Source organism: Leuciscus leuciscus (genome assembly GCF_965113295.1).
Source record: "Leuciscus leuciscus genome assembly, chromosome: 16".
Lineage (NCBI taxonomy): Eukaryota > Metazoa > Chordata > Actinopteri > Cypriniformes > Leuciscidae > Leuciscus > Leuciscus leuciscus.
Window position 1 is genome coordinate 32,940,188 of NC_138740.1, and position 25,815 is coordinate 32,966,002.

The 25,815-nt window shown below is 37.5% G+C and overlaps 1 protein-coding gene and 1 long non-coding RNA gene across 12 annotated transcripts in view; one reads left to right on the forward strand and one right to left on the reverse strand.

Moving 5' to 3' along the window:
- The window catches only part of LOC309478219, a 248,457-nt gene that overhangs the window by 128,831 nt on the left and 93,811 nt on the right, over window positions 1-25,815 (forward strand). The gene's annotated exons all lie outside the window — the stretch shown is intronic.
- Window positions 1-25,815, reverse strand: part of fnbp1b (formin binding protein 1b) — an 86,189-nt gene that overhangs the window by 57,453 nt on the left and 2,921 nt on the right. For 2 of the 11 annotated variants that reach the window (XM_082141637.1, XM_082141635.1), the window contains exon 1: window positions 18,939-19,060. The exons of 1 other annotated variant lie outside the window; for it this stretch is intronic. In XM_082141637.1, the coding sequence (XP_081997763.1) occupies window positions 18,939-18,986 (48 nt within the window). In that variant the 5' untranslated portion in view covers window positions 18,987-19,060. Of the gene's footprint in view, window positions 1-18,938; window positions 20,539-25,815 lie in introns of those variants that run through there. 8 more of the 11 variants (XM_082141629.1, XM_082141640.1, XM_082141641.1 and 5 more) reach the window with 8 other exon arrangements.

The following is a 25,815-nucleotide window of genomic DNA, read 5'->3' on the forward strand; positions in this document are numbered from 1 at the left end:
GCTACACTTCGGGTCAGACTGAATGCAACACAGCAACTGAATCCCGCAAGGAATCCCTTGTACACAAGGCTGCTCATTAGATGATGGTCACTTCTAGGAAGTTAAGATAAAAAAATGAAATATACATGGAAGGGTACATATCATGGTCACTTCTAAGAAGCTTAAAAAATAAAATGAAAATAAAATAGTGAAGGGTACATATAATTGTCACTTCTAGGAAGTTAAAAATATATAAAATAAAATAAAGTGAGGAGTACATATGATAGTCACGTCTAGGCAGTAATAAAATAAATTAAATGAAATAAAATAAAATAAAAATGAAATAAATGAAATAAATGAAATAAATGAAATAAATGAAATAAATGAAATAAAATATATAGTGAATGGTATACAAGTTAAAAAAGAAGAATTTAAATGAAATTACCCTTAGTCTGCTCATTGGGAAACAGGAAATGTGTGTGACACCTGCAGTTCCACAGCCGGACTCTTGGAGCAGTAGAAAGTAACTTTTATCATCACTGAACTATCAATCAGCCAAAATAATCTAGAAGTCTCTGATGTGAGCTTGTGATTTAATTACCAACAAACCAAGTTTCCAAAAACTCCAAACACATACACACACACACACACACACACACACACACACACACACACACACACACACATCAAGGGCTCTGTTTTGTTCATCAACTCCCCCAAAATTCCCCCAAAAACCCCTCATGTACAGAGTCTGATTCACACAGGTATACAAATTACTGTGAAAACTGCTTCAAGGGAACAAAAAGTGAACAGTGTGCACGCACACAATGCCATGTGTAAAGGCTGTTTCACACTTCATTTTTCCATGCAACCCTTCATACGTCAGAACACTGCAGACATCACAGACACCTTATAACATCACTATCTCGCCTGAATTTTTCAGTCAGAATTAAATATCACGTTAAATTAGCACTTAGTAATTTGTTCTATTTTAGTTTTCTGCCTCTGAGGAACATTAAAATAACACCCGGCAGAATCCTGCTGACCTAAAAGCAGCTGACAGAGGAAGTGGCTTTGAGAAGGTGCAGATGCACAGCGTTGTGTGTCAGTAGTGCAGTGACGGATGGGCTCTTTAACACATGAGGTCAGTGTGATGATCTTATTAGTGCCTTTTGCTCAACAGACATGAATGATACCTCGAATGCCATGGCCTGTTGAGAAGTTAGTCCAGTTAGTCACATTAGCTATGTTTACATGCAAACAAATAATCCATTTGATGGCTCAATTGGATTGAAAAGCCTTCATGTAAACACCTCAATCTTTCCGACAGAGCTTGCTCCAAATTAAGTTTCAATAAGAGATTGACAGGCGTGGTCAACAGGAGTCTGAACCTGGGATGTCAATATACAAAAATTCCCATAATCGATCATTGTTTAAATTAACAATCAATTAATCGTTAATCTCTTAAATCCGAAGCAGGGGCGCTACTAAGTTAGCATGTTACTTAAAGGGATAGTTCACCCAAAAATGAAAATTCTGTCATCATTTACTCACCCTCAAGTTGTTTCAAACCTGTATGAATTTCTTTTTTCTGCTGAACACAAAAGATGATATTTTGAAAAATGTCTGTAATCAAACAGTTGATGGACCCCACTGACTTCCATAGTAGGGGAAAAAAATACTATGGAAGTCAATGGGGTCCATCAACTGTTTGGTTACAGACATTTTTCAAAATATCATCTTTTGTGTTCAGCAGAAAAAAGAAATTCATACAGGTTTGAAACAACTTGAGGGTGAGTAAATGATGACAGCATTTTCATTTTTGGGTGAACTATCCCTTTAACAGCCACTTGCTTAACCAGCACAAAATAGGTGTGGTTTTAAAGCTAAGAAGCTTGGCTTTACAGTGAATATTGGGAATATGACCATCATTTAACAAGTGCTTTACATGAAAACGTGATCTGTGGTAGTAGATAGCTTATGTTAATTTAGAGCAGGTGGTCTCGAACAAGCCCAAACACAACATAAGCCAATGTGTAGATGACACTTCTTGGCTAAAGCTATAGGACTTCCAGCGTCATTTGAAAGTTCAACCAATGGAAACTGGATCTTGGGTGTGGTGGGTGGGTATAGTGGGTATAGTGGGTATAGTGGGTAGAGACGATGTGTAGAGACCAATTGGACACTGTTTTACAGCTGGAAAGCACTCGGATTGGTTTGATCGTTCAGATTGACTGGTCTTGATTAAGCTATTATCAACAATTATTACACGGCTCTGTGGAATACTTGATTCTGATTGGTCAATCGCACCATACAGCAATATGTTATGCTGCCTTCACGTACTATAGGAATTATCATAAATACTAGTTTCCTAGTAAAAAAAAATCAAGTCAAAATTTTTACGCGATGAGGTCGTATTCACGACTTCAGAAGTAGAAAATGTCCTATCTCACAGGTAGGTCCTTCAAGGTCGCATGGAGAGGCGAGGTATCCAGAGCACATCAGCTGACCACAGGGGTTCCCCAGGGTTCAGTTCTTGGTCCCCTCCTCTTCTCCATCTACACCACATCACTGGGACACATCATACAGGCACACGGTTTTTCCTACCACTGCTATGCTGATGACACACAGCTCTTCCTCTCCTTTCAACCAGATGATCCCACAGTAGCTGCACGGGTCTCAAGCTGTCTGGCGGACATCTCCACATGGATGAAGGAACACCACCTGCAGCTCAACCTGGCAAAGACTGAGCTTCTCGTCCTCCCTGCCAATCCGTCTCTACAGCACGACTTCACCATCCAGCTAGAGTCATCATTAATCACCCCATCAAGATCGGTCAGAAATCTTGGAGTAACGTTTGATGACCAGCTGACCTTCACAGATCACATTTCAAAGACAGCTCGATCATGCAGGTTTGCACTGCACAACATCAGGAAGATCAGGCCTTTCCTAACTGAGCATGCAACACAACTTATCGTCCAGGCCCTGGTCATCTCTAGGCTTGACTACTGCAATGCCCTTCTGGCTGGACTCCCAGCATGTGCGACCAAACCCCTACAGATGATCCAGAATGCTGCAGCTCGTCTTGTCTTCAACGAGCCCAAGAGGGCCCACGTCACTCCTCTGTTCATCTCTCTGCACTGGCTACCTCTAGCTGCTCGCATCAAGTTCAAGGCACTGACGCTTGCTTACAGAACTATCACAGGCTCAGCTCCCTCCTACTTTCACTCACTCCTACGAGTCTACATCCCTACCAGACACCTACGATCGGTCAACGAGCGACGTCTCGTGGTTCCATCACAGAAAGCCACAAAATCACTTTCCAGAACATTCTCATTTACAGTTCCATGCTGGTGGAACGCTCTCCCCACCCTCATCCGGAATGCAGAATCCCTGACAACATTCAAAAAACAGCTGAAAACCAATCTCTTCCGCGAGCACTTAACCTTATAGAAAAAAAAAAAAAAAAAAAATCCTTTCCCTTTGAAACATCACTTATCAGGCTTATGCTACTCTGAATAATACCTGAACTTCGTATTTTGAGCACTTCCTGCGTTGTTGTTGCTTTTGCCTCTTTATGATGACTCGCTGAACTTAGTCCTAATTTGTAAGTCGCTTTGGATAAGGGCGTCTGCTAAATGACTAAATGTAAATGTAAATGTCCAATTGCACATGATGGTAGCATTATTTCCCGATAACACCCGGTAAAAACTGATAACACAGGCTCATCCGTGTAACTGAAGCCAGCGCTGTACGCTTCCTAGGAACTATTTTTCTTTGTGGAAGTTTTGCGTTTGGTGAGTTAATAATTTTAAAACTCAAATTAATATTTTGTGTACAATTATTTATGTCAACCGGGTGTCGTAGTCTCGCTCTATTGTTTCATACAAATGCAGATGCTGCCATTTTGCAACGATTGTTTTGTTCTGTAATGGATTATAAGATAACAAACAGGCAAGATTTTAAAACCGTTTCATCTCGAATCAATCTCGTATCCTCATAATTATTTATGTGGCGAAATGCCGTTGTAATAAGTGGTATGACTGAATACCGTATCCCTTAAATATCCGTCTATTTTGAACTTGAACTAGCAACTGCTCTCTCCGCGGAAGCTTTGCATTCAAAGACCTAATAAAATATTTAAACTCAAGTCAATATTTCATGTCTAATTATTTACTTATGTGGCAAGCTGTGTATTAAGCGTGATACTGTACATCCAGCCGGTTGTTATCGCAGAATAAACCCCTTCAGGGTGATGCAGGATCCTGATCAACCGGCTGGATGTACATTATCCCTTACATAATTGATTGTCGATTAATTGTTAGCATCCCTAATCCGAACAATTGGAAAACACGCGATTTATGTCTTAAGAACAACCGCACATTTCATTCTTTTTTCTTACTAACTTGTCAGTGAAAAAAAAAAATATATATATATTACTAAATATTTCATAACAGGCATAATCTTTTTAGAAATGTCATCAAGGCAAAAATGACAATTATTCTCATTGTATAATTATCACCCGACCTTTGCTCAGTATATATATACTGCATGTCAACAAATATATATCTATTTTGGATTTAAATGTTTAGTGTTCGTATAAACAGAACTTTCAGAATCTGAAACCCGATTGATCCGCATGTAAACATGTCTATTGTGCATTATGTGCACTTACTGTGTGTGGAGGGTTTTTAATCATCATCATCATCATGAGATGTTTTGAGGTTATGCTCATTGTGGAAAACAGAATCATCTCTCTCTTTGTTCAATAGCCTCTGTTCATTGTGGCTGGAGCTTGTAGGCGGTTTGCATTCAGGGAGAAATATTTGTGTGAGACGTCGAGCAGTTTGTGTGCTTTTCTGTGTGTGTGTGTGTGTGTGTGTGTGTGTGTGTGTGTGTGTGTGTGTGTGTGTGTGTGTGTGTGTGTGTGTGTGTGTGTGTGTGTGTGTGTGTGTGTGTGTGTGTGTGTGTGTGTGTGTGTGTGTGTGTGTGTGTGTGTTTGTGCAAATGCCAATTCATTGGTCTTTCACACAGGGTCTTTGTGCTGCAGAAACAGGCAGAACAGAGCTACTGTAACCTCTTAGTCATGATACACAGACGGGTCACACACACACACACTTGGATGGTCCTATCACCAACATTTGTCTTTGTGACATGAAAACGTCCAACGTGAACTTAAACGTCTTCACTACACACAGTAGTGCATCATAACAAGTACACTGCTCTGATTTAAAACGCCCAAGAGAACATCACCACAACCACTGCATAAACATTGCTAGCATCATAAATCTCTACTGCTAACACGAAAATCCCTTTCCGCTTCTGAGAGAAGGTCTCAGATGCTCATAAACATACACAAACGCTCAACACAACCAAAAACTGCGGGCTTTTAGACTTCTGAAGTTACCGCTTTGTGTATGTGTGTACATTAGCACATTGCAATGTGGTTGCCATGTAGTATTGTAAGGTTGCTAGGGCATTCTGAGTGCATTTCTTTACAGTTGCTGGGGTGATCTGAGTGGTTGTTAGTTCGTTACTATGTGGTTTCTGGGGTGATCTGAGTGGTTGTTAGTGTGTTACTATGTGGTTGTTAGTGCGTTGCTATGTGGTTGCTGGGGTGATCTGAGTGGTTGTTAGTGCATTACTATGTGGTTGCTGGGGTGATCTAAATGGTAGTTAGTGCGTTACTATGTGGTTGCTGGGGTGATCTGAGTGGTTGTTAGTGCGTTACTATGTGGTTGCTGGGGTGATCTGAGTGGTTGTTAGTGTGTTACTATGTGGTTATTAGTGCGTTGCTATGTGGTTGCTGGGGTGATCTGAGTGGTTGTTAGTGTGTTACTATGTGGTTGTTAGTGCGTTGCTATGTGGTTGCTGGGGTGATCTGAGTGGTTGTCAGTGCGTTACTATGTGGTTGCTGGGGTGATCTAAATGGTAGTTAGTGCGTTACTATGTGGTTGCTGGGGTGATCTGAGTGGTTGTTAGTGCGTTACTATGTGGTTGCTGGGGTGATCTGAGTGGTTGTTAGTGTGTTACTATGTGGTTATTAGTGCGTTGCTATGTGGTTGCTGGGGTGATCTGAGTGGTTGTTAGTGCATTACTATGTTGTTGCTGGGGTGATCTAAATGGTTGTTAGTGTGTTACTATGTGGTTGCTGGGGTGATCTGAGTGGTTGTTAGTGCATTACTATGTTGTTGCTGGGGTGATCTAAATGGTTGTTAGTGTGTTACTATGTGGTTGCTGAAGTGATCTGAGTGGTTGTTAGTGTGTTGTTATGCGGGTTGCTTGTTTGGTCTGAGAGGCTGTTAGTTCATTACTATGTGGTTGCTGGAGTAATCTGGGTGGTTGATAGGGAATTGCTATGTGGTTGCTGGGGTGATCTGAGTGGTTAGTGCGTTGCTATGCAGTTGCTGTAGTGATCTGGGTGGTTGACAGGGCGTTGCTATGTGGTTGCTGGGGTGATCTGAGTGGTTGTTAGTGCGTTACTATGTGGTTGCTGGGGTGATCTGAGTGGTTGTTAGTGCGTTGCTATGTGGTTGCTGGAGTAATCTGGGTGGACAATGGACATTGTTTTTAGTATGTTACTATGTGGCTTCTAGAGTGTTTTAGACTGTTTCCATGCTGTTCTGCATGGTTAAAAGTAGGGTGACCACCCGTCCCGCTTTGCGTTGTACCACACAGCATTTTCACCTCTTGTCCCGCACGTCGCATATTGAGAAAATGTCCCGCATTTTCATCAGTCTATTGGTTTTTAATGATCATACTAAGAAAACGTGCATGCGTTCTTTTGCTTTTTTAAGAAAGCATTTTATTTATCCTTTTTCCGGCGTGGTTTTTCACCTATATTTAACAGCGCTTCGTCAGAAGTACAAATACAACAGTCGTTTTTTAGATCCTATCCAATGGTTGAAAAGAAAGGAGTAAACACGATCACTAGTAGGTTGTGACGGCTGTCAATCAAAATGTGGACCAGAATCGAATCGTTCCGTGTGTTCCCTGTCAGAAAACAAATGGATAATTCGGTCAATTAAAATTAAAAATTTACAGAATTTATCAACTTGTTGCTTGCTGTGGTTGTTTTAATTCACATCCTTTCTAAAAAAAAAAAGATGACTTTTTGGTTTAATATATTCTTAATATATAAGACTGTCAATGATCTAATTTCATGTTGTTTTATATTTTATTTGTTCATAGTTTATTTTGTTGGATTTTAGTTGGACTTGGTCAGAACTGTTTCAAAGATAGTTATCTGCATGATGCCTGCTGCCTTTGGGCTCAGTGATGTTGAATTTAAATGACATGTAAAATAAAGACATGTTGTGTTACATTGTGATGTAATGGTGTTTTCTGGTAGGGACTAAAGAATAAAATAACTTTTAGCAGCTGAAAGGCAGAATACAAACGTTTTTATTAAGTTAGATAGGCATTATATAACAGTTTCAGGTTATGTTTTAGTGTTGGTAACATCCCACATTGTCCCACACAAACTAATAATCGTCCCACATTTGGTTTGTTTGATGGGGGTCACCCTAGTTGCAAGGGTTCCTCTAACTGTATTTGAGAGAGATAGAGAGAGAATAGCATGAAGGTAATTTGCATTTTTTTACACATTTCCTATAGCAGCTTCAGTTTTCAAAAAAAGAAAATTAAGTGGTTTTGGGTGTGAGTCCCATCTGTCTGTCACAATGAAAGTCCCACCCACAAGTGAAAGCTGGAATTCGAGTCATTTTTACAGGAAGAATGACACATCAACACATACACACACACACACACACACACACTCATGTTCATCCTGTGTGATCTCAGCCACACAAACTCACTTTCAAGCTCTGCTGACGTGTGCTGGAAACTCAAGTGTCCAAGCTGACACAGGACTAACCTCCCTGATAACTAGCATGAGAAAACTATGATGAAATTAACTAAGAAACTAACTCCGATTAATCAAATTCACTAAATAATATTCAATTAGTTGTTGTCTATTAAAGCCTTTGTGGAAAATCGTGGCAATTTCATTGCAAAAGAAGCATTCACAAGCCAGTGAAATCTTTCCATTAGCTAAAATCATTTGTTTACAGCCAAAACTGTAAAATTATATATTCTATTTATAAACTCTATTTTCTTTAAATGGTTTTTAGTAAGTACTCCTGTTAAAAAAAATAACTATAAAGAAAGGGTTTTTAGGAACACTCGTACAAACTTCTTAAAATGTATTCATATTATAATACTTCATTAACATAAATTCATTAAACAGAATTGGATGATATCCTAACATTAAGAATGGATATTTAGAATGATTTTAAGAGGTTTTTAATGGTTTTGTTCAAAGATTTGAATTCTTCTTTAAAATCAAATACATTCTCAGGAATTTAAGGGAATAAAATTTTTTTATTTGGGAATACAAAACATTAAAATTAAGAAGAAAACAATATGTAGAATTTCATTCTTAAGATTATTTCAAGCCGACTGGACATTTTTACACGGCTGCTTACCAAATAAACAAATATGAAATATTGCTTTCAAAATGGTGCAGAGGTGTGAGACATCAGTCTGAGACAATGGTTAATTATACAGCATTGCGGCCAATTTACAAAAATATTTCAATGCAGAATGCCACGTCTGACCAATCAGAATCAAGTATTCCAAAGAGCCGTTTGATTCATTATATACAATAGTAAATCTACATAAGGCCTAGTCACTGAGGGATGCAGTCACTATGACTACTCACATTGCTGATCATCTTTATCTCCAGGAGCCTCTGCAGGTACTCCTGCAACGGGGTGAGAGGAAGAGGGGTCGGGGGGTCCGGTTCCTCCAGGAACCAGCGGAGCGAACCCATCGACTGCCGTTTGTTCAAGAAATCATACAGCTCTTCATGCATCATCATGAGCCAAATGCAGCCAAAAAGCAAAGAATGAGAAAATTTTACGAGAAACTAAGAAATATGAGATTAATAATTACACTTCTCTATGACGGACGGATAAACAAATCGTAAAAAAAAAGTTGACAAGAAGTGAAAGAAATGAGTTTCAGCTCTGATCCACTGTGGAATGTGCGTGATTACCCATCATGCACTGGGAGATTAAGTGACGCAGTGAACTTTGCTTGATGCCGTTTTTTTATTAAGCCGATTACCAGCTAACTCGGGCTCGAAGAAACACACAAACACTGAGAGGTTGCATCAACAATACACTTTCATCCACACACATGCACACAATCCTTAGGCTGATTTGTGCGACTCAAACACACATCACTCATTGTTCAGGTACTGTCGCATTTGCAGCTTTCATCCATTTTGTTCTCCGGCCATGATCCTGTTTTATTACATTACATAAGACGAGTTCTGACTTCATCTCTGAGGATCTTAAAACTGAGATTTTCACAGGTAGTGAAAACCAGAAATGAAACTAAGAAGATGTGGTGGGCCATGGCCTGTTTATATACACCGCCAATCATAAGTTTGGAATAATTACGTTTTTTTATTTTTTTATAGAAGACTCTCATGCTTGCTTACCAAGGCTGTTGATCGAAAAAATACAGTAAAAACTGTAAAATTGAAATATTGGCCCTTCAGATCCTTCAGAAATATGCTGATTTGGTGCTCAAATATTATTGGTGTATATAATTATTAATAATGGTTCTTTTTTGACACATTTTTTTCAGGATAATTTGATGAATAGAAAGTTCAATTAACAGCACTTTTTCAAATATAAATCTTTTGTAACATAAATGTCTTTACAGTCAGCTTTAATCATTTTAATGCATCTTTACTGAAGAAGTATTCATTTCTTCTGTTGTTGTTGTTTTTTTTTTTTCTTACCCCAAACTTTTGAATGGTAGTGTATCACGGTTTGCACAAAAATATTGCTCAGTACAACTATTTTCAACATTGATGATGATCAGAAATGTTTCTTGAGCAGCAAATCATCACATTAGAATGATTTCTGAAGGATCATGTGACATTGAAGACTGGAGTAATGATGCTGAAAATTCAGCTTTGATCACTGGAATATATTACATTTTAAAATATATTACAATAGAAAACAGTCATTTGAAAATTTTATAATATTTCACAATATTACAGATTTAATGTATTTTTGATCAAATAAATGCAGCTTTGGTGAGCATAAGAGACAAAAAGAAGTTAAAAATCATAATTATTCCAAACTTTTGACCGGTAAATGTACATAAACACACAAAAACTCCAGTGGTTGGTCATTTAACATGTTGATAAAATGTACAGACAGTGTCTTCCTGTGTCTAAGCAGGCATTTCTTGGCCAGAATAAGCATCAAATTGGCCCAGACTTTACTTTGACACTTAAAAGTCTGGCTTGGCAAGACTAGAATCGTCTAGACTTCATGATTTGCTCTGACAGCGAGCTGGTCTCTGTCCTGTTGTCTTCTGGGTTCCCTCTGAAAATACATCTTTACAGGAGGTTGCCCAGCCGTCAGGAATTACAAACACAGAAACAGCTGTTCGAGAATAGTGCACATTTACGTGTGTTTCTTTAACAGGGACAACACAGCAAGCCTGAATGTGTGTGTGAGAGAGAGAGTGTTTAATAGTGAGAGGGAAAACTATACTGGTTATGTGAGGTATGTGTGCCAGCGGAAATCTGATACACACTCACCCAGACACACACACACACATCCGTGTGCCAAATACACGGGCACTTTTAAACTTCCTACATGTGTTATCAACTATTACAAGGGGAAGCATTTTAAGTCAACGTTTGAAACTCATTTTACTTCCGTAAGGTGACAGAATTCCAAGTGAAACACGATATTCAATAAGGATTTGTTTGAGAATTGATTGGATGGTGGAAAGTGTTTCTATATGAAAAGGCAGTTTGAGGGGAGGGGCTTAAACGTTAGAGGGCTCGATGATGTCAGTGGAAAAGGAAAGTCGTTTCAGTGGCGGAGCAAGTTAGTGACGAAAGATTATGATAACAAACCAGTGATATTATTGTTAACGAAAATTAAAACTAAATGAAAGCATTTTCCTTATCGGAAATGTAAAAAAAAAGTAACTTTTTTTTATATTAGAATAAACTAAACTAACATTTCTATGACTCTAAAACTAATGTTTATTTTATATTTAGATACTTGATGTATTATAAAACTTTGTATGTATAACATATAACTCAGAGGGGGGGAAAAACTAAACTAAATCTAACAAAAATAGAGGGAATTATAAACTGAATTGAAAAGACTAATTAAAAAAAATAAAAATAAAATACAATAACACTTATACAATGGTTTGTTTCTTTGGACACACGATAAGCAACGGATCGCACACAATAAGACCATGAACGTGTGCTGAGAAAAAGTGAATAAAATCAACATGACATCAGAACTGACCCTAAAGTCAATTAGAGAGTTTAAATTGATACAGATCTTGCGGCTAAAATTGCACTCTGGCATGATGACAAACTAACAAATTGTTATTGATCATTCATATTCATTTCACACACACACTCCTTGCTGTCTGTTCAGTGTGATGTGAGAAGAGAAGGCTGCTCAGCTTTTTCTCAGCCCTCAGTTTTCTCACACACACACACATACACAACCTGAAACACACACACAAACATTCATTTGATAGCAATGACCGTGGTGTGGACTGAAGTTTAGGCAGGAATGCTTTAAGATTAAAGGTTGGATGGTAATCCAAGGAGGATTCAGCTCACAGACCTGAAGAGGTGAGAGTGAAAAACTAAAATTAGACGCGCACAAGCACCTACACACACACACACACACACACACACACACACGGTACTCAGATTATCACAAGCACTTAGATACTGAAGGAGGGAAGTAAACTCCTCTTCCGCTCAGGGTATAGATAGCTAGTAATCAGATTTAAAAACAAGTATGCATTAAGAGAACAGCAATGCATCCTTATTAATGCTGAACGGAAGATGTCACTGAAAAATAAAAATAAACACTAATGACCCAGACCAGAGAGGGCGCTGTTTGCATCCTGCTGAACAGAATATGTGTCGAAACTGTAAGTTGAACAAAATGGGTATTTATAAATTAATTTACTCCTTTCAACAATCCAGCAATATGCAGAACTGCCTGGTGTTTATGACAAACACTTTTTTTTTTAAGTTACTTCAGAAGAACGCTTGTTGCATCAGTTTGTTGTATTTGTTGCAATGCTTGTTGAATCAGTTAACTTGCAAATATAATCCACAAACTTACATTACCGATCAACGTATCAATGTTTTTTTTTGTTTTGTTTTTTAAAGAAATTAATAATTTTATTCAGAAAGGAGTCTGGGCTTTTTATTTATTTACTTCCTTAGAGTTTTATCTACTAAAGTACTATTTAGAATGACATAAAAATGAAAAGAGAAAACAGGAGGAAGCGGGATAAGACAGACAGAAGGAAGAAAGGCTTGTAGGGTGAGGTAATGTATTGTTCAGCTGCTTTTAGTGAAGGGAAATGTAATGATCTTTCACTGTGCTGAATTCACAGAGCCAAATCAATAAACCTCCATCCATCCACTCGCTCATCAAATAACCAACATCTGGCAACCCTATTAACCCCACACACACACACACACACACACACACACACACACACACACCGCTGTGACTGTGTGTACAGGACTGAAAAAGATTAATCATGGTAAACATTGTTGCCAAAACAACCTAGAAAGCTCATTTACTAGTGTAAAGTTAAACTGCACAGGGCTGCCAACTTTTGAGTTTAGCGAGGAGTGAGTATTATGGAAGGGTTTGGTTGTATAAAAGAAACCTTGCATCACAATAAGTGTGTCTGTGATTGTCAAGACATTTAGTAACTAAACAGAATTTCATTAAGTTTAGTTACAACAACTAAACATTTTACAGTGTTTTCATGTTACAATGACTGTTTTTATTAGTGCTTGACACCAATTTCACAGATTTCAATTCATAAGCTTGCGATTTGATTCCGATCTTGATTCAATATCGATTAATTTGGATAAATATTAGGTACAGTACTTGTAAATTTTTCTCAAGGAAAAAAAACTCTATTATACATCTCTATAAATACTCTAACTAATGCTGTAAACAAACAGGAAGTCCTGTCAGCTGCTATTATTATAACCAAAGGTTAAAATGAACCACTCAAATTAATATAATGCGGGGTTTTTTAATAATAATAACGTTATAATTGTATTTAATGATGTGAGTAAAAATATAATAAATAAGTAATATAGTGCATATATTTAGCAAAATACTCCTTTCTAATTTGTTTAGCTAACTAACATGCTATGGTCAATTGGTCATTAAATGGCTTTCCTGGGGTAAATGTAACGTTACGTGACATATGTGTTGAAACTTTAAGTCATTTTCATTTCTTTTTTTCTTTGATGACAACGATGGTTAGCACTTACCACAGTTTCACTGGCAGAAACTATGGCTATCATGGTAAGTTTTTCTTGGTCGACGAACAGTTTCTCTCACATTTAGAAAGTTTGCCACATTAAGGCCGAAAGCCCATGAACCACTTGTGTTCTAGTTCTTTGTGTCTAATGCATTGAAATGGGTGCTTGTATCTACTTCCTGTTTCTGCCTCTCACTTCCTCTTTCAAAACGACACAAACAAAATACATAATCTCCACCTTGGCAGCAAAATCAAGAATAAACCACTAAGAATCATTCTGAAAATTGAAATCCACAATGACAAAACTTATAAAGAGGTGCAACAATATTACCATATTGTTCAGACTGAACAGTAATCTAAATACCATATTTTGTGTCAGTTAAACATGACTAACATTGTTACTAGCACTGTTTTTACTGGCACTGCCAAAACAAGCATGGTTGCCATGGCCACGACTGGCACGGTTTCCAAAGTAACGAAACGCTATATGATTGGATGACGGCAAGACGGAAGAAATGGCAAGTTCTGAAGAAGAAGAAGAAGTCATTGAGTCCACGACAAGGACAAACACGGAACTGAGAAACGAGAAGTTTCTCTTAAAAAAAAAAAGAACAAAAGTCAAAAGTGGAAATGTGCACGTGCGCTTATGTCATACCTTGATCTGAACCCTTACAAAAACGAACATACTACTTACTATTTCTGTAGTAAGTAGTATGTTCACTACTTACAAATGTTCAGTATGCATGCAATTCCGTATTGAATAGCCAAGAGGAATGGTTATTGCACAGCCATGCATGAATATATAAATGTGCAGTAAACAACAAGGCAAACTGCATGGAATACTGTATCCCATAATGCAATGCACTTTATGCATCTTTTTTGACTCGGTATTTAATGGCGAAAGTAATTTAAAAAAAACTAAATTTACTTAAAAATATATATATTTTCCAGACGGAAACTGGATGCCACTTACGTGCAACATGATGTGTCAATGTTGCACAATATACTTTATGAAATAATGCACAATTTTGCCCACAGCTAAAGTCTATTTTAATTCTGACAGCCGAGCAACAGGACAAGAGTGATTGACATTATGATGAACCAATCAAAAGCAGCCTGGGAATAAGAGGGTGGGTTCACAGTCAATGAGAAGAACTGACAGCTTTATCAGAGTTTCCCACAGTTTCTCAACTCACTCACAAAGCTACTATTCATACATACTATTCATGTGTGTTGTCAGAAAGATCACACTGCGTTATCAACCTGAACAAATCTAAGATACTGTAGTAGGTATATAGTAATGCTAGCAGCAGGCGAGCTCAATCATTGCCAATGACACAAACTGAACTCTGAAAACCCTTAGAAAAACTGCAGTACAATGGTACATCGATATATCATGGGACCGAATGCATACCATATTCATATATTATATATACCTTTTTATATACATGGCATTTACATGAAACACGTCCAAAAATCGAGTAAAAACTATGGTACTTCGATATACCCCATGTTGACGAATTATACACTATCGTTCAAGCGTTTGAAGTTGGGAAGAAGTCTCTTCTGCTCACCAAGGCTGCATTTATTTGGTCAAAAATACAATAAAAATAGCAATATTGTGAAATATTATTACAATTTAAAAGAACTGTTTCCTATTTGAATATATTTTAAAATGAAATGTATTCCTATAATGACAAAGGTGAATTTTCAGCATCATTACTCCAGTCTTCAGTGTCACATGATCCTTCAGAAATTATTTTAATATGAGGATTTCCTGCTCTAGAAACATTTCTGATTATTATCAATCCTGTTTAATATTTTTGTGCAAACCTTAATTTTTTTCAGCATTCTTTGATGAATAGAAAGTTCAGCATTTATTTGAAATAGAAATATTTTGTAAAAAAATAAATAAATGTCTTTACTGTCACTTTTGATCAATTTAAGGCATCCTTGCTAATAAAAGTATTAATTTCTTTAAAATAAAATCGTACTTATCCCAAAAAACAAAAACAAAAAGACGGTATAAACAGCATGGAATATATTTTTTTTTTTTTACATGGTGATGCCATGGTACTTTTTGTGAGTGCAACAGCTCTGATTATAAATTTGCATGTTGATCTCAGTTCACAGTTTTCATATTAACTAATTTTTTGCATGAGCAAACGCTTTTTGAAGCATTGATTGTACAAGATACTTTTCCTAGAGTCGAAACAGTGATGTACATTTTCTCACCTTTGCAAATATTAGGAGCAGCGCTCACACACCGCACACAAATATTTATTTAGCAACCTCAAGGGTTGCTATGCAACAGCGAAGGAAGAAGGAAACACCAAATTGATACATCCACACACCGCTGATAACGGCGCTTCAAAATCTGTTATGCAAATGGCATTTGCACACACACACACACACACACACACACAGAGGAAAGATCGAGCCCTGTGAGACATTCTGGTAGCTGAATACCAAGACTATTTTTAAGGAAGAAGTAAACATTTATTTCCGTCAACACAGCCTTAAAGGAATGATTTGTGAATCATTCAGAACTGAATCAACTGACTCATTGAAACGATTCAAATCAAACGAACAATTCATTCGCAAATCAGATGTGGCTATTTCTCTCAAGAATTTACATTAATGTCCCATTTCAGATTGACAATAAAAAAAAAAGATCTCTTAAAACGGACAAATCACACACATTCCAGAGAAGCATAACAACACACACAGTCATGCATTTAGGTGTAAAACACACATTATCTACAGGAGTCGCACAGTCCGGGTTTTATTAGAGGCCTTGCGCCGGCATGTGGCATTCAGATGTCAAATACGGTAATTTGTCTCATCTGTAATTCTTAACACACACACACACACACATTTGAGGTGCCAAAAAAAAGGTAATTTCTACAGGTAAATAACCACTGCAACACACACTTACATGTTTTAAGGAAGTCGGGAGTCTAAAATGTCCTGACAAAAAGTCCCACAAACAAATATGTGCATAAACATGTCTAGCCTTGGACTAAATGTTATCAAAAACAGAAGAGCATTAATAGTTAGGGGGATTATTTTACAGTATTGCGGTATTTAAAACTCACATTTAAAGGAACAGTTCTCAAAAAAAAAAAAAAAAATTCACCTCATTACTTATTGAGTTACCTTATTGTCTTTTAACCTTTACCTGCATGACTTTTGTTTCTTCCATAGAACAACACAAAAGATGACATTTTATAGAATACTCTTTGATGGGGACTGGCACTGCCGAGCTCCCAAAAAAAAAAAAAAAAAAAAAAATTTGGAAAAAACAGCATGAGAGCACAATATAAAAGTAGACCATATAACTCAAATGTGCCATTCTAGGTTTGACAGCAATGTTAATTAAAAAAAACAACAACAAAATAATAAATGTTCCTTGACATGCCTTGATGCATATTTGATCATACAACAGATTTCCAGCAGAGTCTAGAGTCTAAGATTTCTGTATGTTCCTCCTATAAAGGTTATCGTGTGGCTTGGCTTCAACATATATTTAAATTTGAGTCATACACTGTACTTTTGTAAAACTTCTATGGTGCTTTTATGTTACTTTTGGAGCCAGACAGACCCAGTCCCCATTCACTTTCATTGTATCTGTTATTCTAACTAACTAAACCTATTCTATAAACTTTTGTTAATTGAAATAAAGCTGAAATAAACAAAATATTAATATTAGATGAAGTTGAATATTAGTTGAAGTACTAAATAAATAACAAACTAAACCTGAAATAAATAGAAATAGAAATAGAAATAAAAAATAATAATAAAAAGATGACAGCACATAAATTCACTAAATCTTAATCTAAACTTATTCTAAAATTAAGAGAAAAAAAAAGAAGAATCCCCTCATGTTCCACTGAAGAAATAAAGTCATATGGTTTTTGAAAAATGATACTTCAGAATTTTCATTTTTGGGTGAACTATCTCATTAAATGAAAAAGCGAAATCTCTAAAAGTTTCAAGTTTCGATACACAGATAAGGTAGAACATCACCACAGCGTGTGTGTTTCTCCGATCAGGCGACCTACTTCAGGTGCACATCTCCCTCATGGCCTAGCACAGCTCCACAATGCATTCTGTTTCTCAAGACGAAATTATTTCCCACTTTTGCATTTCCTGTTCTGATTTAAAAAACATACAAACACTGTTATTAAGTTGTCTGTGCGTTACCATAGACACATGCCCACACACACACACATGCAAGACATTCACACACATGCAGCAGGAAACATGCTGGCTCCAGTTACAGGGCAGAGAGCGACCCCAGCAGCAGGACAGTCAGTGTGTGTGTGTGTGTGTGTGTGTGTGTGTGTGTGTGTGTGCGTGTGATTGCTCGTCATTCCAAAGGCCGGTGGTCTGGGTTGGGCTCTGGTGTGTGTGTTTTTTTATGGAAGGGGAAGGCCTGTCCCAGTCTCTCAGTCTATTTGCAGGTCGTGTTGAGCCGCATGGAATCTTTTATCTTTCGTCTTCAGAAACAATCGTCTGGCCTCAGCGGAAACTAAACATCCAGATGAAGCAAACCTCCACCATACGGGACAAATTTAACCTCCACATCGTCATGCGAGTCTGGCCATGCGTTTCATTGGTCTGCAAGCATGTGGCTAGTTAAACAACTTGTTAGCTACACCAAACCTTTCTCACTTTCTTCATATTTCACGCTCACACACACAAAAGCAGTGACAACACACACCAAGTATGCACTGTATGCCTGCATTCCTGCTTATCTGCAACACACTTCCACTTAGGAATCACGTCTTTCACTTATAGGGATGCATGATATCTACCACATCGGCTATCAGGGGACATTGAATATTTAATTATGGTCATGATTGTTGTCATGTAGTGCTAACTTTATGTCAAAGATTTAACTCTTTAAGAACAAAGTTTTTTTTAAATGCGCTTTCCTACAATAGATATCCAATCTCTATTGATGGGACTTTCTCATCAAAGTTTTTTCATGTCAAAACGAAAAGTTATTCATATTTCATACAGTACATAATGTTTAGATTAAGTCTAAATTCACATATGCATCAGAACATTGACTCAAATTAGTTGTTTAAGCGTGTTATGCTCGTTCAGAATATTAAAATAATTACATGTATTATCCAGAATTTAAATCAGTGCATCCTTACTTTTAAACACTTTAAAGGTACACTGTAAAAAATTAATGTTTTTGAAGTTGTAAATGACCAAAATTATTGTATGTTTAATAAAACTAGAAGAAAAAAATTCCAGCGTATTTAAAGATAATTTCTTTGTCATTAGTGTCGTCAAAGCGGATCGCAAAAATAATACTGGTTTCGAATCGGTTTCCCTAAAGGTGGATAGATAATTAGGTAATTAGGTATAAGAAGTCACCTTTAAATCTCAATTGCTAAAAATCACATATATTAGTTTTTCTTATAAATCTACTATAAGCCATAACCATGCTTCAATCAGTCAGTTTAACCAGTACTAGACAATGTGCCTTTGATATGACTATATATAACTTCATATCATAGCATAGCGCTCCAAATACAACCACACACACACTCAACTCCAACCTAACTCACCCGTAACTGCTGGACTTTTATCAGCGTCTCCACTTTAAAAGAGTCCATGACTTCCCAAAATGTTCAACAGGCTGATTGCCTTTGCTATTACAGTAGCCACACCCGAGCAGGACAGCTGAGACGTCCGATCAGTGTGTCCAAATCTGACTATGACAGATATGTGTATGTGTGTGTGTGTGTGTGTGTGTGAGAGTGTATAAGAGTGTGTATAAGAGTGTTTGTGTGAGCATCCACCTTGTCTTATTCTCACACTTATGGAAATTTACATGCACATAGAAGTGAAAGCCGTAAAGGTTGCAGTAAAGGTTATCGGTTATGTCATAAATGCTTTTCTTTGTTTTATTTCCTGTTTCAGAGCAGAACAGAGATTTAGGTCTTTCACATCGTACACAGCCTTTCATTTACTACTTTGATATGATTACGATCTGACCTGGCTTTTTTTTTTTTGGTTCAAGGCAACATTTTTCATCTAATATTTATATTTTGTTTTATTTCAGCTTTATTTCAATTAACTTCCCTATAATCACACAGAACACTATAGCAACTGCATAGCAACGCCTTGACAACCATAGGTCTGGGCTAAAAATCACTCAGAACACCTTAGCAAACGCATAGCAACATCCTGGCAACCACAACTCTGCACTAAAAACACTTAGAACACATTAGCAACCACACAGCAACACCCTGGCAACCACAATTCTGGGCTAAAATCACTCAGAACACCTTAGCAAACGCATAGCAACATCCTGGCAACCACAACTCTGCACTAAAAACACTTAGAACACATTAGCAACCACACAGCAACACCCTGGCAACCACAATTCTGGGCTAAAATCACTCAGAACACCTTAGCAAACGCATAGCAACATCCTGGCAACCACAACTCTGCACTAAAAACACTTAGAACACATTAGCAACCACACAGCAACACCCTGGCAACCACAATTCTGGGCTAAAATCACTCTGAACACCTTAGCAACTTCATAGCACCACCCTAGCAACCAACCAAAACCACTTAGCATCTTTTTTAGCACAGGAAAACGCCACTCAGATGTGAAAAATTATGATGTAGTAGGATATAGATTATAGGTTATGGTATAGATTTGGTCTACCAAAAATGTGAGTGACGTGACTCATCCCATTACTCTGTTTCAGCAGGGAGCTTCTCAAATGTGCTGCAGTTATGAAATATGCTTCTCTCTCTTTGTGTGTGTGTATGTCTCTGAAACAATCACATGTTTAGCCACACTTGACTTCCTCTCTGAATGGATGTATTTGTGAGCGTCCCAGGCGGAGGGGGCACATACACTCTCCTCTGGAAAGCTCTTGTTTTCTTACTCAAGAACTGGTTCTCAAAACTGAAGCATAAATGGTTTCTGAGATTTGAACTAATATGATCCAGTGCAACCTAAAACCTGTGAACTCATCACACAAAATACATTCACAAACAGTGTTGGGGAAAGTTACTTTTAAAAGTAATGCATTACAATATTGCGTTACTCCCTAAAAAAGTAACTAATTGCATTACTTAATTACTTTTAATGGAAAGTTCTTTTGCATTACTTTTTCTCATCTGAGCTGGGCTGGCTTGTTTGATTTTTAATAACAAATCAACAAAAAAAAGTGATATTTTTGGCTAATGTAAAGGCCTATTCACACCAAAAGTGAAATGAAAAAGCCTGGAGGAGAAAAAATGAAGGACGCGGGAGAAGAAAGGTTCACAATCTTAACTTAGCAATAAAAAACAAACCAATTAACCATTGGTTGATAAAGTAAGTCTAAATACATAAAGTATATAGATATTTGTGTAATTTTAATTCAACATTTCATTATTGCAGGTTTGCGTTATATTCTGAGTTTGCATTTCACTCTTTTTATTCATTTTGAGGAATACTGAATCTTTTTTTGTGCAAGTGAGATGAGTAAAAGTATGTTCACATTTAGTCTAGAACTACAATAACCATCATGTTCACACACAACGCCTCTGCACATGCTGAGCTGTCAATCAATAGATGGGAAAACAAGGTAACTTGCGTTACTTATTTGAAAAAAGTAACAGATATTTTGTTGTAAATTTAAATCTAATGCCTTACTTTATGTGTTACTTGAAAAAAGTAATCTGATTACGTAACTCGTGTTACTTGAAATGCATTATGTATGTATTCATATGGACAGAGATAGATAGATAGATAGATAGATAGATAGATAGATAGATAGATAGATAGATAGATAGATAGATAGATAGATAGATAGATAGATAGATAGATAGATAGATAGATAGATAGATAGATAGATAGATAGATAGATAGATAGATAGATAGACAGATGGATAGATAGATGGATAGATAGATGGATAGATAGATGGATGGATAGATGGATGGATGGATGTAGATAGATGGATGTAGATAGATGGATGTAGATAGATGGATGTAGATAGATGGATAGATAGATAGATAGATAGATAGATAGATAGATAGATAGATAGATAGATAGATAGATAGATAGATAGATAGATAGATAGATAGATAGATAGATAGATAGATAGATAGATAGATAGATAGATAGATAGATAGACACAGACAGACTAGCATTCCAAACGGGTGATGTCATTAGATAGTGCCACTGTATCGGAGATGATGTCATCAATTGGTGCCAAAAGGACTACACATGATTCATGTTTACTGTTACAAAAAGAGATGAAAACAGTCATTATGTGTTGTTAGAGGTGTATTGTTTCTTTAGCAGTGTGGCTCACAGAGGAAATGCTGAACCTATAATACAGCCTTCAGAGTGTCCGACAGTTAAACCCTCCCCTGTTGCAACAGACTGTGAGTCATTCGGGGCCTCTTACAACTTCACAATGGCTGAAACTAAGGCAGATTTTCTTAAATTCAGTGCAACACTGCTTCTCATGAGGATGTACGACATCACTTCCTGTCATACCACTTCCTTCCGCTAACATGACAACTCATCAGAGAGAAATCATGAAATAGTTCATAGGGTACATGTGTGTGTGTGTCAGCACAGAGTGACGGGGCCTCACATGTACAGGGGCACATCCTCAAAGTCACTCATAAAATACAAATAAACGATCGGAAAAGTGATGGTTTGATATTTTGTTATCTAAAATCAGTTTGGCTTCTAGTAAGTGTCCTCCTGAATGAATCACCATCCATGAGACTTCTTATCTTTGCAAGCATTTCACATAAAGAAAGATAAAAGCTGCACTTTTACTCTCCCTAATGTAAGCATTCTGACACTGAGAATGAACTGTGTGTGATTATTTGCTATGACGTCATTGCTAAAGCATGACTGCACCGGCGTTCACCTTCCACCGTAGCTTTAATACCCCCACAGAGACGAAACGCACACACACACACACACACACACACACACACACACACACACACACACACACACAGCGTCTTCACATCCAACATATCTATCTATCATCCCTTTTAACATTCCTGCTTCTCCTCACACGTCGAGCCCTTCCCCCTCGCTGGATTTAACCGCACGCTAATCATTCACCATACACTGAAGAGATTGAGGACTTACACTCCATATACACACACATCCACGACACCCGCAGGGACTGTAAAGTAGGATGGAGATACAGTAGAAGCTTTCTTCATTATAGAGCCACTGCAGGACGACACACTCAAGGGTAAAAGTAGGGAGAAGTGTTTTAAAGGTACAGTGCATAATTTATACCGTACCTTAAAATGATTTTTTTCTTAAATAATTGATTTTTATTTTTATTTTACAGTGTAATATTACAGTAACACTTTACAATAAGGTCTCATTTGTTAATGCATTAATTAAAATTAACTAACAATGAACAATGTATTTTTATAACATTTTTTAACCTTGGTTAAAAACAGTTCATTCGAAGATTCAGTCTCTCTAAACCCCTCCTTTCCAAAAGCCTCCTCTGCTCTGATTGGTCAGATTATCCAGTCTGTTGTGATTGGTCTACTCTGCCCTGATTGGCCAGATGGCCCAGTCTGTTGTGATTGGTCTACTCTGCTCTGATTGGTCAGATACTCCAGTCTGTTTTGATTGGTCTACTCTGCTCTGACTGGTCAGATTATCCAGTCTGTTGTGATTGGTCTACTCTGCTCTGATTGGTCAGATACTCCAGTCTGTTTTGATTGGTCTACTCTGCTCTGATTGGTCAGATGAGCCAGTCTGTTTTGATTGGTCTACTCTGCCCTGATTGGCCAGATGGCCCAGTCTGTTGTGATTGGTCTACTCTGCTCTGATTGGTCAGATACTCCAGTCTGTTTTGATTGGTCTACTCTGCTCTGACTGGTCAGATTATCCAGTCTGTTGTGATTGGTCTACTCTGCTCTGATTGGTCAGATACTCCAGTCTGTTTTGATTGGTCTACTCTGCTCTGATTGGTCAGATGAGCCAGTCTGTTTTGATTGGTCTACTCTGCTCTGATTGGTCTACTCTGCTCTGATTGGTCTGATGGCCCAGTCTGTTGTGATTGGTCTACTATGCTCTGATTGGTCAGATGGCCCAGTATGTTTTGATTGGTCTACTCTGCTCTGATTGGTCAGATGGCCCAGTGCCCCAGTCTGTTGTGATTGGTCTACTCAGCTCTGATTGGTCAGATGGACCAGTATGTTTTGATTGGTCTACTCTGCTCTGATTGGTCAGATGGACCAGTATGTTTTGATTGGTCTACTCTGCACTGTTTGGTCAGATGGCCTAGTCTGTTGTGATTGGTCAACTCTGCTCTGATTGGTCAGATGGCCTAGTCTGTTGTGATTGGTCTACTCTGCTCTGATTGGTCAGATGAGCCAGTCTGTTGTGATTGGTCAGAAACAAAATGCCCATTAATTCGAGCTTCGAGGCGTCATCCTTTGGAAGTGCATCAAAAGGGGCTTTTGCACTGGGGGAACATTTTCGTAGTCCCTATAACTATTGCCGTAAGAACCCACTTTTTGGCATGTTTGCACCGCAAGAACTGTGAATGATTTTAGTTCTAGGAACGCCTTTTGGGAGGGCTAAATTAGCTCCTACTTCAGAGTAGGGTCTAACCCAGCACAATAGGAACCAACCACCAGTGTACGTAGATTGTCTGAAAACATGACATACGAAACACCGGCACTAGCCATTTTTAAAAAGAAACACAGAGTTTACATATGCTTACTCCATGTACTAACATAAACATACAGAAAGCTTATGTTAACGAAATTTACATGTCGCCTTTGTCTGCGTTTTGATGCTCCATATTTGGATTTAATTCAAGTGAAACTGGGATTCTGCACAATAATGAATGCTGATAAAAAAACTAAATTGTGTGGTCGCTGCTGAACTAGTTTGGTCAAGCTGTTGTGGTTGTGGTGCGTTGGGTAAGAAAAACTAGACATGCAACACACACATACACACAAAAGCTAATAAGTGAAATTACAGGGTATGGATTGCCATTTTGCAGCTGTAATAAGCAAGAGAGGTCTAATAACATTCCAGCATTCCTCTTTAGAACAGCCAATAGCATTCCAGCTTTTTGTAACCGGGTGGCCAATTGCGTTCCAGCATTCCTCGCTGTCTTTGTGCCACTTGTTTTTTACAGATCTCCTGTATTATAGGCCTTCCTGCTGATTCAGAGTCAACACTAGTGAATCAGCAGGGATGAACCTCTGAATCACTGAGATTAAATGATCAGCAGGGATGAATCATTTGATCTGATTCTCCTACAACGAGCCTGTGGAGCTGAAGCCCAGCGGGAGTCACTCACACAGTCTGACGCCGAAAGAAGAAAAACGAAAGAGAGGAAAAAATGAAACAGAATGGGAGAATGTAGGAAATGAGGAGAAAATGTAAAACGCGGTTCACCTGCTAAAGAGACCTGTCACCTGTTTAAACAAGGAAATTAAAGACAGTGAGAAACTAGTCGTTGAAACGATAACATCTCATTAGCCATGCGCGTGTGTTTATACAAGCAGGAAAGGGAGAATTTTGAGTCATTATTAGATTTTATCAGGCTTTCACTGAGCATCCAATAACACAACAGTCATGTGGTTCCCAGTTTAGAATACAGGCGGTGCTCAGAGTGGAAACTAGTGTACTTACTATTTACTGCACACTATGCACTGTATACTATATTTTATGCACAAGTAAGCAATATAAAACCATGTTTTAATCAGTAATATGCATTGTTGTCATGAGTTGCACGTAAGTGGTGTCACCAACTTTGCACAGTTCTAGAGTTATTTTGCATTTTTAATTAAATGCATAAAATGTCCTAACTTTTTTTGTGTGTTTTTTTATTTTTTTATTGCAAATTGTATAACACAAGGCAGGAAACATCCAACAATGTAAGACACATCCACCAGGATGAGCAAGCATAAGGATCAAGACAAACAGGTGGCAGATAAAGATATTAGAACTTATGACACTAAAATAATACATATTTTGACATAGAGAAACATAAAGTTAATAGACCTTCAATTTTGTTTTTTAAAACATTTGGAGATGTGAAATACTTCCACAAACTCGCATAGAAATATATTAAAGGAGGGCAACATGAAGCATTTTTTCCATTTATGTATGAATATGATATTTACCCAGAAATAAAACAACGTTTAGAGAAAGGGATTTTAAATCAAACTTTAAAAAAAAAGAGAGGATATTTTGTAGAACAATAGAAGGAATTGTGTTCGTTTTTACTGACAACCAGTAATGTATATCAAACCAAAATTTAGAAGTAACCTCACAGTGTTTCAGGGAAAGAAGAACAAGGATCCACCTCGTAATTAAATCTTTTCTGTATGAAATCATTAATAGGGTCAATCCTTACCACACTTCCTATATACTGCAAAGATAGTAAGATTAGTATGTTCGGGTGTTATTCTGAACAATA